We start from the raw sequence: 14,180 nt of genomic DNA, 5'->3' as shown, positions 1-14,180 counted from the left end.
AAGAAAGGTCTTCTGGACTCCAAATCACGTGACATTATGCTAATGAGGTATGGGAAATTTGCATCTGTGTCTCTTTAGCATCTTTCTCTCCGTATATTAGCATGCCTGTGTAGAAATGGCCTCCGTGTTTTTCTGTGAAGCCCCAGCTCCACCCCTCCTGCGCAAGGCCCCACCCCATCTGGGGGGCCCAGAGCCAGCTCGTAACCAGTAGCAAAATTTGCGTAGTGGCCCAGCTGAAAATGATTGCCCACTCCTGGTCTATATACATCTGAGGCTAATTGGGGTTAAGTTACACAATCAGGTTTGAATGTGAGGTTGTTCCCCTGTTTTGCAAGTAACTAATGTTAGGTTGAGAATGGCTGATCTAGTTGTCATAATTGATAACTGGGGGTAAGGTGACCATCCGTCCCATATTTGACGGGAAGGTCCTGTATTTGGGATGCCAAAAAGGTGTTCTGACTTATTTTTAAAAGGGACTAATTGTCCTGAACTTGGGCCCTCCCCCACTGACCTCTTCCACCAACAGCTGCACAGGTGCAGCTGCTGGCCAGAGAGCATTCCTGAGCCTCGTCCCTGCTGCTTCCCCAGGGCTCCCAGGGTGGGCTAGGGGCTGCTGCTTCCCTGGGGCTCCCAAATTCCCTGGGGCTCCCAGAGAGCGCCAGTGGCTGTCACCTCCTCCCTGGCTCCCTGGGTCTTGGTGGAGCCGGGAGCAGCTACCCCTCCCCCGCCATATCTCCTTGTCTTGTATGTGGGACAGGGAGGTATGGTTTCCCTGACTGTAGTGATGTTTTGATTCTGTAATTTGAACCTAGATGCACTGTAGTTGACCTCAGAGAGTTATACCGAATAGGAGCATGATTCCCTGAGTTTATCTCTGATAGTTTCTATACCACATGTGCCACTTTAGGCTAGTCCCAAAGTCTGGTTTTATTTGAATGTCCTAGAATGAAATCGGCTTGGTTATTGACGAGTTCATTTATGGTGACCTTTATCATTTTAATCATCCCTGTTACAGGGTGGGGCTCTGGTACAAGTGTATACAGATGGTTCAGTGCTGCTTACACATGGTGGGACTGAGATGGGTCAAGGACTTCACACCAAGATGATCCAGGTAAAGAGTTCAGACACAATAGCATGAGACCTCTTTTCACACACATTCCAGTCTCACTTCCCTCCTGTTTTTCCAATAGGCTGTAGAGGAGCTGCTGTCGTATCTTTCTAGTGGTTCTTAGGTTTATGTAGGGTCCTAACCCTTAATAACCACCCTCACTGCATCAGCACCTATGCTAGATTTCTAATATGGCATTGTAATGGGAAGTGAAGATTATAATTTGTGTCAACTGTACACATTTGTTGAAAGCAATATGTTTAGTTTCATGCATCAGTGTGGAGTAGACTACGCAGTATGAATAATGCTATACTCATTATCAGAGGGTGGAAGCTATGTCTTTTCTTTCCTGTCCTATAGAACTGCAATTTCTACATCATATTGAACATATTTCTCTTTGTCTTTTCGATTTGACAAATCTTGTTAAAGTTGGGTGCCGATTTCCTGGCAATGTGAATATGGAGGAATTCCACTGATGTTGATGGGGTTTTACCCTCAAAAGCCCATGACCTAATACATTTTTTTCTAAGGTGCCACAGGACTGTTTGTTATTTGTGAGGTTACAGACTAAAGTTATATCTACACAGCAGCCTTATCTCAAAATAATCTCTTCCAGATGAGCTATTCCAGAATAGATTTTTTTTGAAATAACACCGATAATGAAAAAATAACACTGATCAGCAGATAACAAAAAAAATAGCTCTTGGCTATTTTGAAATACAGCATCTGCATGCATATTTTGAAATAGAGCCACTGGATGCACTATGGTTTATTGAAAAATAGGCTCTACTTGCTCTCTTAACAGCACCTATTTCGAAATGGCTACTCCTCATAGAATGACTGTGTCTACATTAGCTTTCTCCTTTCAGAGGGGGCATGTTAATGAGGCAGTTCAGAAGTTGCTTATGAAGCACTGACATGAATATGCAGCACCTCATTAGCATAATGGCGGCTGCATGTGATTCGAAAGTGCTGCTTTCAGAACTCATGCCGCCCATGTAGACAGGGGCCTTTTGAAAGAACACTCTGACTTCAAAAGCTCCTTCTTCCTAAAACCTAAATCTGAAAGGAGGGGGCATATATAGCCAAAGACACTGAGTTTTATCAATTTCAAAATAAGCCAACTGCAATTTTAAAATTATTTAGAAACAGTGGTTGTGTAGATGCTGGGATAGGACAGTCATTATTTCGAAATAATTTTATTTACTGTGTAGGCCTACCCTAAGGAAGTTTGTCTTAATTATTTTAAAAGGCCTTGCATCTGATTGGGGAACTGTAAACCTGTAATTTAGAACATTTTAGAACTTCATAGGTTCTAGAAATCAGTGGATGGAATCCTGACTTCATTGTAATCAATGGCAAAAATGACTGACTTCAGTGGAGCCAAGATTTCACCCTGAGCCCCATAGAACACATTAAAGTTTTTTATTTAACTTTGATAAGAGAGATGTTTAGAAAAATTTTACACAAAACTTTTGGGCTCTTCCTTCCTTCCTCTCACCTGGTTTTCCCATAATCTGGTCTGTAATGCTACATCCAAATCCTGTTATACACAAGTCATTATGATGAACTCATGCAGGACAGTAGAGCAGCCAGCATCATCTGCTAATAAACAGATGCTTTCACATAATGGCTCTTCTTATATAGGTAGGGTACAAAATGGACCACAGTGCTTCTGAGTTTGAAAATCGCAGTGCCAGTGGCAAATGCATGGGCCTATTACAGTAAGAGCTCATGAGTGTCCGTACCAAAGATCGACTTAAATTCTGGAAGGCTACAAAAACAGAAATGGCAATAAAGATTGCATCAATTAGAGGCCATTCGCTGCATATATTGTATGTACAAATAGCTCATACCCCCCTTATTTGGGGGCATTTTGAGCTAGGTGTGGCAAAACACTGTTAACTGTTATAGTGAAGGAAGCAATCCTGCATTGGCAAGAAGATGGATTGGGTGATTTACAGAAACTTTTCCTTCTTCGTCTTTTAAAATTGTTAAATCTTGGACCAGAGAAGGAAATGTTTGCATAATGAAGTGGGTGTAAAGATTTTTGACAAATATACACACACAAGTTCTCGTGCTTGACCGTAACAAACCTAAAGCTAACTCAGCCCTCCAAATAACCGAGAGAGGTGAAATTTGGTCTGGGAGAGGAGAGAAGATTGCAGCATGGATAGTGTGGACACACACTGGCATGCCTCACAAATGCATACGCCAGACAATTATTTTTTGTCCCTCCACAGGTTGCCAGCAAAACTCTGGGAATCCCCATCGCTGACATTTACATCAGTGAAACCAGCACTAACACCGTTCCCAATACCTCCCCAACAGCGGCTTCTGTCAGTGCGGACATCAATGGGATGGCTGTCTTTGTAAGGCAATTGAGTAACTTAACAGAACAGAAGAAACATGCTGTGTACCTGTTGCTTCAAAATACAGGCTGCCCAATGTCTTTGGAAAGGAAATTCTCAGCCCACAATACCTGATAATTCTGTGTGATGGCCACAATTGTTAGGAGGCGGCAGATAATGAATGACCATATTGATTTCAATAGTGACAGAGAGGGAGCCGTGCTAGTCTATATACTATCAAAACAAAAAAGCAGTCAAGTAACACTTTAAAGACTAACAAAATAATTTATTAGGTGAGCTTTTGTGGGTCTGTCCCATGAAAGCTCACCTAATAAATTATTTTGTTAGTCTTTAAAGTGCTACTTGACTGCTTTTTTGTTTTGATATTGATTTCAAGGTTCTCATGAGGCTCTCAAGCTTAGTCCATTGCAAATCAGTAAATGGAAGAAAGGCAGCCAGTTCAATGAATAGCTTCCTAGTAATGTTTGTGGCAATAACTGCAGGCATGGTGCACTGAGGGGTTGGAGCCTACAGCTGGAATTTTCATCAAACCTACAGGCATGCTGCATGGTTCAGTGAATTGCACGAGGGCCTGGTGAATTATTTCCATGTTGCTACAAGGTCACTTTGCTAGATATACTCCAGCAGTCTCGAAGGAATTAAAACAGGCAATCCTTTCTTTATAGAGTCCTGCCAAGAGTTTGTGTCATGACTCAGAAGGCCCTATACCAGGCATGGCTTTAGCTGTTTGGCCTGCCAGGATGGCAGACATTTTTTGTGCCTCTGCCATCAGTGGCTGCCCAAAAAACTGAAACAAAACCACCACAGACAGCCAATGAGAGCAAACCAAAGTGGCAGGCTACTGCAGTTCAATGCCCCCTGTAGTATGGTGCCCTGGGCAATCAACCTACTCTTGTGCCATCACGAGGCTCTCCCTTTACTTTAAGCACAACTAATCAGCTTTAGAATCCTGTTTTTCCACATTCAAACTGTATCTTTGTGGTCAGCTCTCCCTATTGCTGAACTTTGCCCATTTAATGCTATGTCAGTGTCCTAAGGACAATGTTGGTTTAGGCAGAGGGTAACTGAATGATTAGGTTATATACTCACATTTCTAAGGAGAGTTTTAAAAAGTGTTGTTTTCTATCTTGCTGTGTGTTTTAGAATGCCTGTCGGACGATTTTAAAAAGGCTTGAGCCGTATAAAAGTTCTAACCCCAAAGGATCCTGGAAGGACTGGGTAAGTTGATTGTACTTGGCATGGGTTTTTAATATGGAGATATACACCTTTCTCACACAGCTGGAAGGGACCTTGAGAGGTCATTGAGTCCAGAGCCTGCCCTCTGGGCAGGACCTATCACCATCCCTGACAGGCTTTTTTTTTTTAAATAAAATCTATTTGCTCCAGATCCCTGAATGGCACCCTCAGCGCCTGAGCTCACAATCTTGGATTTAGCAGGCAAGTGCTCAAACCACTGACCTATCACTGGGCTGTCAAAAGAGCTCTTTTGTTGATAAATCAAGCTTGTAGACAAATCCTTCATCCCTGCTCATCCTGTAGGAAATGCTCCAGAAAGCTCTAGGATAGACAGTATAGTAGCGACTTAGCTTGAGAGGAAGTGGATGCTTGAGAAGAGTAAACTACAAAGGGATGACCTCTTGCTTCCACTTACAGTTTTATAATGAAGATTTCCCAGACAGGAACCTGCTTATAACTAACTTGGACCCACTGAAGTCTGATCTTGAATGAAAGCAACACAAAATTACCAAATGGTTCCAGTGTGTCTCAATGCGCAGACTGCAATCCTGATGTGAATGAAATCTCCATTTACAGCAAAGCAGTCTCGTGTGAAAAAATAAAAGATGATTTCTCTATAAGAAACCTCCATGACACTTTGCAGCCTGCCTCAATGGGAACAATAGTTCCCTTATTTTAGCATCTACAGACTGGAACACCTTGCATTGTATTGTCAAGGGATATCCCAGTTGAAATACAGCCATGTATGAATATACCAGCCCTGTTCCAAGTTTCAAGCTTTAAATCTCCTGTGCTTGTGGAGATTTTTACTATGGTGCAGACCTTTGAAGGAAGATCAACAAATCAAACAATTGCTAGATGTTTGTTTTGGTAAAATCAAATACTCTCTGCTCCACGGTGAATGCCATTTCCTCTTGTGGGGCATATCCTTTCTCAAGATGCATTTCCCAAAGGTTATTGTACAAGAATTAGTATAATAAGAATAACTTTTTAAAACCTGCTTACTTTCTCAGGTGGGAAAAGCCTATGTTGACTGTGTTAGCTTGTCAGCCACGGGATTTTACAGGTGAGTGCTTGTTCAAGTTGGGATAGTGCAGTGGTATTTTTACCTAGTTACACAGTCTATCTGCAGGTGCACTCTGTGGGGATTACTCGGTGGATAATTAATCGCCTTTCAAGGCATGAAGCTGGTTTGCAGTTGTTATGGCAGGTGAAGTTAGTAGTTGCCATCACAGCAGCTTCATGTTCTGACCTGTGTGGTGAGGTAAGCTGAGAGATGGTCGTATCAGCCCATCCATCAGATATCCTGCTACTCCCAAACACAGGCACAGCGAGAGACACAGGACTGTGGTGCTTGAGCTCCAGGAATGTTCCTGGCCCAGGGCCTTACTCCAGCAAAGCTCAGGTTTAGGTATGTCCCCCAGCCCTGCCTGCTCCCTCTGTGCACCTTGCCTGGTGCATCCCCCAATCACACCTGCCACACCCTTGTGATTTGTAAGGTCCCAGGGGCCCCTGCCACCACCACTAGCTGTATAGTGGGGCTAACATGGCTTCCTGTCTGGCTCCTGGCATGTCTCTGCAACCCCTGGGCAGGGGTGTTTGTTCCCATGTGCTGCTCCCCCCCCTCCCTCCCCCCCGTGCACTCCTGTGGCCAATAGGAGCTGCGGTGACAGTGCCTGCTGACAGAAGGTCATGCAAACAATTTAGGGCCAACCCCCATCTAGGAGCAACTTCAGAGGGGATGCACAGGTAATGATGCACTCCCCTGGCCCACACCTCTCCCTGCCCCCAAACTCTGTAGCAGAGCCAGTCACCCTGATGCCCCTAGCTGCACCCAAATTCCCTCCCAGAGACCAATTTCTCACCCTTCCTACTCTAAACGCCCCCAGCCCAGGGCCTGTGCCCAGCACCCAAACTCCATCCCAGGGCCTGTACCCCAGATCCCCTCCCACATCCAGACTCCTTCCCAGAGAGTGCACCCCTCGCCCACCCAGACTCCCTCCCTGAGGCTGGTGTGTGGGTAGGGAAGAGATCTGGACCGGTTCTGGGCACCACCAAAATTTCTACAAAGCTGCTGCCCTCGCCCAGATACACTTCTAAACCAGTGAAGGTGAGCCATTGATGGAGTACAGCTCTCAAACAAGTGTGGGGCCACATTCAGATCTCATTTTCACCAGTATAACCCTACATTACCTCAGCTGACTTCATATTAAAAGAGATGTCGGTGACAGGGTGAGTCTGTCCCTATATCTGGCTTCCAGCTGTCTACTTTCCCTTAAGATCAGAACCTAGCCAGTTTTCTCCCATTTTAGGTTTTGCATGCCCGGTGGTTAAGGGGGCTAGCTTACCCCCAGGAAAACCTCAGGAGGGCTGATTGTTGTTTTCAGAATGGTGGTAGAGGCAGTCAATTACATAGTGCCACATTCTGGTCTCACTTGCAGGAGTGGATCCCATTGTTTTCAGTTTCATCCTTCCAGTTTAAAAAATGCATTTTCTACTTATAGGCTGGTTGTTGCATAGCTCTAAAATTAAACCCTTCTCCCACCAATCAGCATTGTCGTCACAGGCAAACGCACCCCCATCATTATCAAAGGCATAGGGCTCATCACAAAACATTACATTTAATATTGAGAATAGACACCATGGGACTGAAATGTTTGATGGGAGCCAGTTTCCTCTGCATCTTTGAAAAGCATTTGTCTCCTAGCCAAGTGGGTTTGTTGGTGTTTAACAAAACATCAGCATTCAGAGCTGCATAACACAACTCAGTCTTATTTTCTGGCTCCATTTCACATCAGCACAACATTGTATGAGTTTTGGGACATGCACAATTCTATTCTTTGCATAACATATGAGACTTCTGGTGAAAGTATAGACTAACATGGCTACCTCTCTGGGCCTTGGGGCAGTATTGGTGGGATTATAGTTGTTGATGTGCCAGAGAAACAACAGGTCAATTAGCTAAGACTGATAAAAACCCTGCTCATCTTACTAAGTTACAGACTACGAAATAGCCTTGTGTTTCTTTATTTTCTGTGCATCTTGACTTACACAGAGGGTGAAATATAAGAAAACAAAATCTTATGAAAACCCAAATCGTTCAGTGAAAATGTTTTCTTTTCTTTCTGCTAAGAATTTCTGGCCTGGGGTATGACTATGGGAAAAATGAAGGAAACCCTTTTGACTACTTCTCCTATGGCGTTGCTTGTTCTGAGGTTGAGATTGACTGCCTGACAGGGGACCACAAGGTGAGTGGGGTACATGATTAAAAATCATCTGTGGTTGAGGTGAAGAAGGCAAAGGTGCTGATAGCCTCTGTGGGCCCCTGGGCAGGGTGTGTGAGGAGAAAGGCCGGCTCAGCCCTCCGGGAAGAGGCAGGGCCTGAGGGACCCCCACCCAGCCCCTCAGAGCCACACAGGGCACACAAAGTAGCACTCTGGTGGTGATTGAGCTAGGCCAGAGCTCCAGCTGCTGCTGTTGCTGCCTCAGTAGCAGCAGCTGGGAGCCCCAGGCCTCTTTGAATTTCCAGGCCCTGGAGCAATTGCTCATTTGCCCTTCTCCCCGACCCAGACCTGGAAGAAAGCATTGTCTAGCACAGTGGTTCCCAACATTTTCAAGGGGGCAGACTCCCAATCACCCCTTCCAAACTGTTTGCGGACCCCCATCCAGGCCAATTCTAGTCGCTATGTACACTGCATTAAATAAAAAAGAAAACCAAAAGGGATTTTTGGACAGTAATTAATAAGTTATTGGGAGATACTTAATTTAAAAATAGTAATAGTAAGTTTGTAATTTATTTAAAAATATTTTCTCTCATCATTTTTATTTATCTTTTATTTTTTTCACGGACACCCTGCAATATGTTCATGGACTCCCAAGGGTCTGCGGACCCGAGATTGGGAAGCACTGGTCTAGCGGTTAGATTGAAGACTGGGAGTTAGTTTGTTTCCAGCTATACCATTGACTCACTGTGAGGCAGAGCCTTAGAGAGGTAGCTGTGTTCGTCTGTACCTTCGAGAACAACAAGAAGTCCTGTGGCACCTTCTAGACTAACAGATATTTTGGAGCATGAGCTTTCGTGGGCAAAGACCCGCTTCATCAGATGTGTGAGTGGGCCACTCATGCATCTGATGAATTGGGTCTTTGCCCACGAAAGCTCATGCTCCAAAATATCTGTAAGTCTATAAGGTGCCAGAGGACTTCCTCTTGTTTTGTGAGGCAGAGCAAATTTCTCAACTTTACTGTTCCTCCGTGTAGCCATATGCAAAGCTGGTGTAATATATTGATAATTATCTACCTCACAAGGGTATCGTGAGGCTTGCAAAACCTTTTGAGATTTTTAATTAAAACGTGCCAGCGCTACATAAGCACAGCTTGGCAGTAAAAGATTAGAGAATTGACTTGCTCATTAAAACTAGGGATGGGATAATTTTATTAAAAAATGCTTGCCTGACCCTGCCATTGATTTCATTTCTTATGGTCTCTGATCACTAGGAACCTGGAACTACTACATGCTGGGTCAAAGAGATCTCTGAGAAAACTTGATTGCCTTCATCTGAGGCTGAGTTTCATCTAGGGCTGAGTTTGGTTTCAAACTCAACATTCTGTTTAAAAACAACAATGAGCTTTATTTACTATTTGACCAATGGAGAGTGAGAGGTCCTCATATACCATATACATGTATGTGTGGACCAAATGTGGATGGTATTCAATATGTTAAGTAAGAAGTATAAATGTGCATTGGCCCTATTTCAGTTATTATTTGTGCTTATTTATTCTTTACTTGTGGTAATCTTTCAGAACCTTCGCACACACATAGTAATGGATGTTGGTACCAGCCTGAACCCAGCCATAGATATAGGACAGGTAAGTGTTAGTAACTGTGATACAAACTGATTTTGTTTGGTCAGCAAATTATACTTCTATGGGCCATTTCTAGACAACCTTTCCTGTTCTGTTTACAAGGTATGTCTTTGCAAATGCAATATTACAGGTTTAAACAGAGAAGCATATTGGGCTGGGTAACACGGGTAGGAGGGAATATTCTCTTGTGTGGTATTAAGATTCTGATGTGACCTTCAGTTATCACCACATTTGTGGGGATTTTTTTTTTCTGTACTTCAGCCCAAGGAGTGAACTCAGAGAATGCTCACCTACTGGGTTTTGGGAGAGAGAAGATTTGCTCTGCTTTAAGATTGGCTTCTCATTTGGAATGCTCTGTATCTGCAATGTAGTATGGCTAATTTAAGACCCATACCTTCCCCCTGGAGGTAGTCCAGTTAAAGCCAATGGGAGCATTTAGTGTGAGGTAATAGTATCTGCAGGCTCTGTGCTTCAGGTGTTCAGATGCATGGGTGGTGCCAGGATCTGTATTAAAACGTAGACTAATAGTTTATCTAGTGAGCTCCCTGGGTAGGAACTGTATTTTCCTCCATCTTTTGTATAGTAACAAGCACACAGCGTCACTTTTCAGTAACTAGGGGTATGTCTACACTAGGAACTAACTTCGAAGTTAGGCACTACGTCGAAGTAGCTCGCAGAGAGTCTACACACATTTTTCCTTACTTTGAAGTTAACTTCTAAGTAGGGAGCCCAACTTTGAAGTCCTTACTCCATTCCCAGGAATGAATGGATCGTGCCCTACTTCAAAGTTTAACTTCGAAGTAGGGTGTGTGTAGATGCTGTGCTTTGAAGATGTACTTGAAGTAAACAACTTTGAAGTTATTTTTGTAGTGTAGACACAGCCTAGGAGTAACAAGCTCAGGATTTTTCATTATTTGGGAGGCTAAATGACTGGAAATTTGCTGACTGCTGAACACATTGGCATTCTCCCACTACTAGTGGGCATGGATAGAATGAAATTCCATTTACAGCGAAGTCATCTGAAAGTCTCAAGTGATCCCTGGGCATCACAAGATGCAAGCTGCTGTCCCCGTTAGCATGAACCTCTGCTTAGGGTTATGTCTGTCTGTTCAACAATAATCCCAATGGTAAAAATCCTGTGTGTTGTCTCCACAGCCACCCTGAGCCCTGAATGCGTGAGGAGCAGGCAGGATAACTGACGCCTGCTCTAAGGTGCCTCTTTCTGCATTGCCATAGCAGGAGGCTGTGGGGGTAATACAGGCAGGAGACAGGTGCTACCTGGCAGGTTGAGACACAGAGATGTGGAGCCTGTGGGAAGAAGGGAGCATACAACATGTAGGGATTATTACAGCCCTCAGGCAGGACCCCCACATCAGATCTCCTCCATGTACTGTTATTCATGGTTAGCACACCGAGTGAGATTCAACCCTAAAAGCCAGTTCTATTGTTTATATTTATCTAACTTGCTCTTAAATATCGCCAATGATGGAGATTCCACAAGCTCGCTAGGCAGTTTATTCCAGTGCATAACTGCCCTGTTGTCTGACCTAAACTTCCCTTGCTGCAGTTTAAACCCATCGCTTCTTGTTCTAGCCTCAGAGGTCAAGGAGAATTATTTTTCTCCCTCCTGCTTGTAACACCCTTCTAGGTACTTGAAAGTTGCGATCATGTCCCTTCTCAGTCTTCTCTTTTCCAAATTAAACCAACCCAGTTCTTTCAGCCTCCCCTCATCGGTCTTCAAGCAGTTTTTTAATCCATTCCAACCTTTATTTTGAAATGAGTTGTGAATTCATAATTATCCTTTTGCATTCAGAGCCTATTGTCGAATCTTCTATATCGTCTCTCTAGTCTTTCTGGACAAATTTTTCAAAACACCTGAGTGGTTTACAAACTTAAATCCCATTGACTTTCAGTGAGACTTAGATATCTGTGAAAAATGTGCCTGCTGTGGAGCCAATCTACCTGTGTCTTTTATTGTAGCTCCCATTATTATGGTGTCTAAGCAGTGCTTAACCCTTCTTAATTATGCAAACCATCGCAGATACATCCAGAGAAATGAGCAGATAGGTACAAGTATCTCTACCTGTGCTGGGGATGCAGGAATATGGAGTGTCTCTCAGAGTACAGTAGTGGGAAGTTTTACTTTGAGATTCATAAAATAAGTAAAAATTATTTGTTTTCAAAGGATTTCTTTTGTCACCTTCAGCTTCTGGAGCATCTTGGCTTGCACTAGATCTTTGAATTACCACTGTATTCACTAAAAGGTTAAATTTGGATGTAGGCTTACAATAGCAGCTTCTGCAAAGAAATTATTAGCTTGCCATTTATGGGAGTTCTTTTTTATTTACTTCGTAAGAAAAGTTGCATCTTACATTTACTGCATATAATATGTTTTATTCCAAAGGATTCCAAATCATTTTACAAATAAAATTTGTAATGTAGAGGAATTGCTACCCCACACTGAAACACAGTCACTTCTTATTTGGGACACTGCCATAGTACATTACGAGCATATGACAGGGACAGATGGAGGCCACCATATACAATTAAAAATGAAAGTGGAATATAAGGACACAGAATGTAATTTTCCATGTGGGACTTTGGCCAGGATGGAATAATCATTGCTTCTTGTGTGCAGGAAGGAGCAAAAAAAAGAATGTGACCTAGTCTTTCTCTCTTTTGTAGATAGAGGGAGCATTTGTCCAAGGCCTTGGGCTCTTTACCCTGGAGGAGCTGCGCTATTCCCCAGAAGGAGAGTTGTATAGCCGGGGGCCTGGAGCATACAAGATCCCTGCCTTTGGAGACATTCCAACAGAGTTCCATGTCTCTCTTCTCCGGGACTGTCCAAACAAAAAGGCGATTTATGCATCCAAGGTATCACATCCCTTCTACTAATCCTTATTTCCATGGAAGTTGCACATCAGTGCTGTGCAAAGAAACCACATGTACAGTAATGAGAAGGTTAATGATATATCTGGCTTTGAACAGATCACCTGTAGCACTAACACTAACAAAGATTCTTCTTCAGCTCAAGTAGAGCAGGTGTTCTGACTTCTCTTCCTCCTGTTGTTCTGAATGCTCTGAGCAATTGTGGTGTGCAGCACAGAAACCACTGTGAAGCTACAGAATTGCAAAAGTGTTATTTCCACAGATTTATTGTAATCCCCAAGTCGTCTTTTTTTCTCATTGGTTGCAGGGTGCTGTTTTCCCTTCATGGTTCCAGGATCCCTTGCCCTAAGGAGTTAACAGCGTATTGTAAATGTTCTTCAGCTGCTGCCATTGCAGATTGTCCCTCTTCTCTTTAACTGGTCATATTGCTAGGAAGGAGCAGTATGCAGCTTGATATATGACCCTAGTACAGGTTCAAAGCATGTCCGGTTTACTGTCAGTTCAAGGGGGCACACAAAGGGATCCCCAGAACATTAGCTAAATGCAGGTTGAACCTCTCTTTCCAGCACCCTTGGGACCTGACTGGTTCTGGATGAGAGAATTTGGACCATGGCAGGTCAATATTGCTTAGCGGCAGTGCCAACACTTCTACTTGTTGTTGGGCTCTTAGAAGGCATTTAGGTGTGAATCACAGCTAAATAACAGCACAGAACGCTGAGAGCCAGGACTGGTGGCTGTAAACAAACTCTATGGGCCCATGGGAAACTTGGCCACACCCATGATGAGTGGTTTTCTGGCTAATGAAAGTCACGCCAGACCACAGATGTTGCCAGATGAGAGACTAATGGATTACAGGGGTTCAACCTGTACTTGTTTATACCTTGTCTGCCTGCCCATTTATCTCCTTCCCTCTGGCCCCAGGGAAATATGCTTGCAAATCTATAAAGCTATTTTTGTCTATAATGCTAATCATAATCATGTACTCATGCAGGTAGCAGGACAGGAAGTCAACCCCTTGCAAAAGAAGGAAATCAAGAATAAGCTGAACAGCAAATGATGTCTTTTAGATTCTGCTCCTCCTCTCCCTCCAGTGGCCCCACAATTCAGACTACGATGAGTCTGTTTGGGGTCAGTCTGATTCTTTTGCGTATTCTGTCTATTCAGGCTGTGGGTGAGCCTCCCCTGTTCTTGTCTGCCTCTGTGTTTTATGCCATCAAAGACGCCATCTTTGCTGCAAGAGCAGAATCTCATCTGATGGTGCCGTTCAGACTAGACAGCCCTGCCACCCCGGAGAGGATCCGCAATGCCTGTGTTGACAACTTCACCAAATTGGTACAGTATTTAAGCTGTCTCAGCTTTTTAATGTCCCGTGCCCCAATTCAACAATACTATCTCTCCCCACGGTGCAGATGAGCCATCGTGGTGCAGATCAAGAGATCAGACTCGTATAGATAGTGGTGTACAGGACACTTAATATAGATAGCCGATTTCTGTTTTGTCTAATGGTTTGATGGTATTGAAAGAGAGATATGCATCCAAAACATCAGCTGCCCGTGAAGAGCTTCTATTACAAGAAGGGTCTAAGCTTTATTAACCAATACAAACACGGCAATGTCCAGGGACTCCCTCTTACTGTAATGCAAAGGCATAGAGGAAATGATTTACTGGTGTCTCCATGGTGCTTCTCACCTTACTTCTGAAGGTGGTGCAAA

The 14,180-nt window shown here is 43.6% G+C and overlaps 1 protein-coding gene across 2 annotated transcripts in view; it reads left to right on the top strand.

The window, feature by feature from the left end:
• Positions 1-14,180, top strand: part of XDH (xanthine dehydrogenase) — a 76,878-nt gene that overhangs the window by 58,821 nt on the left and 3,877 nt on the right. For both annotated transcript variants that reach the window (XM_074989860.1, XM_074989859.1), the window contains 8 exons: positions 1,016-1,111; positions 3,352-3,480; positions 4,624-4,698; positions 5,730-5,782; positions 7,850-7,964; positions 9,517-9,582; positions 12,265-12,453; positions 13,633-13,800. In XM_074989860.1, the coding sequence (XP_074845961.1) occupies positions 1,016-1,111; positions 3,352-3,480; positions 4,624-4,698; positions 5,730-5,782; positions 7,850-7,964; positions 9,517-9,582; positions 12,265-12,453; positions 13,633-13,800 (891 nt within the window). The remainder of the gene's footprint in view (positions 1-1,015; positions 1,112-3,351; positions 3,481-4,623; positions 4,699-5,729; positions 5,783-7,849; positions 7,965-9,516; positions 9,583-12,264; positions 12,454-13,632; positions 13,801-14,180) is intronic.

Source organism: Carettochelys insculpta, chromosome 3, assembly GCF_033958435.1.
Source record: "Carettochelys insculpta isolate YL-2023 chromosome 3, ASM3395843v1, whole genome shotgun sequence".
NCBI classification, from domain to species: domain Eukaryota; kingdom Metazoa; phylum Chordata; order Testudines; family Carettochelyidae; genus Carettochelys; species Carettochelys insculpta.
The sequence above is the reverse complement of the archived record's forward strand: the minus strand, read 5'-3'. Positions and strand labels throughout refer to the sequence as shown.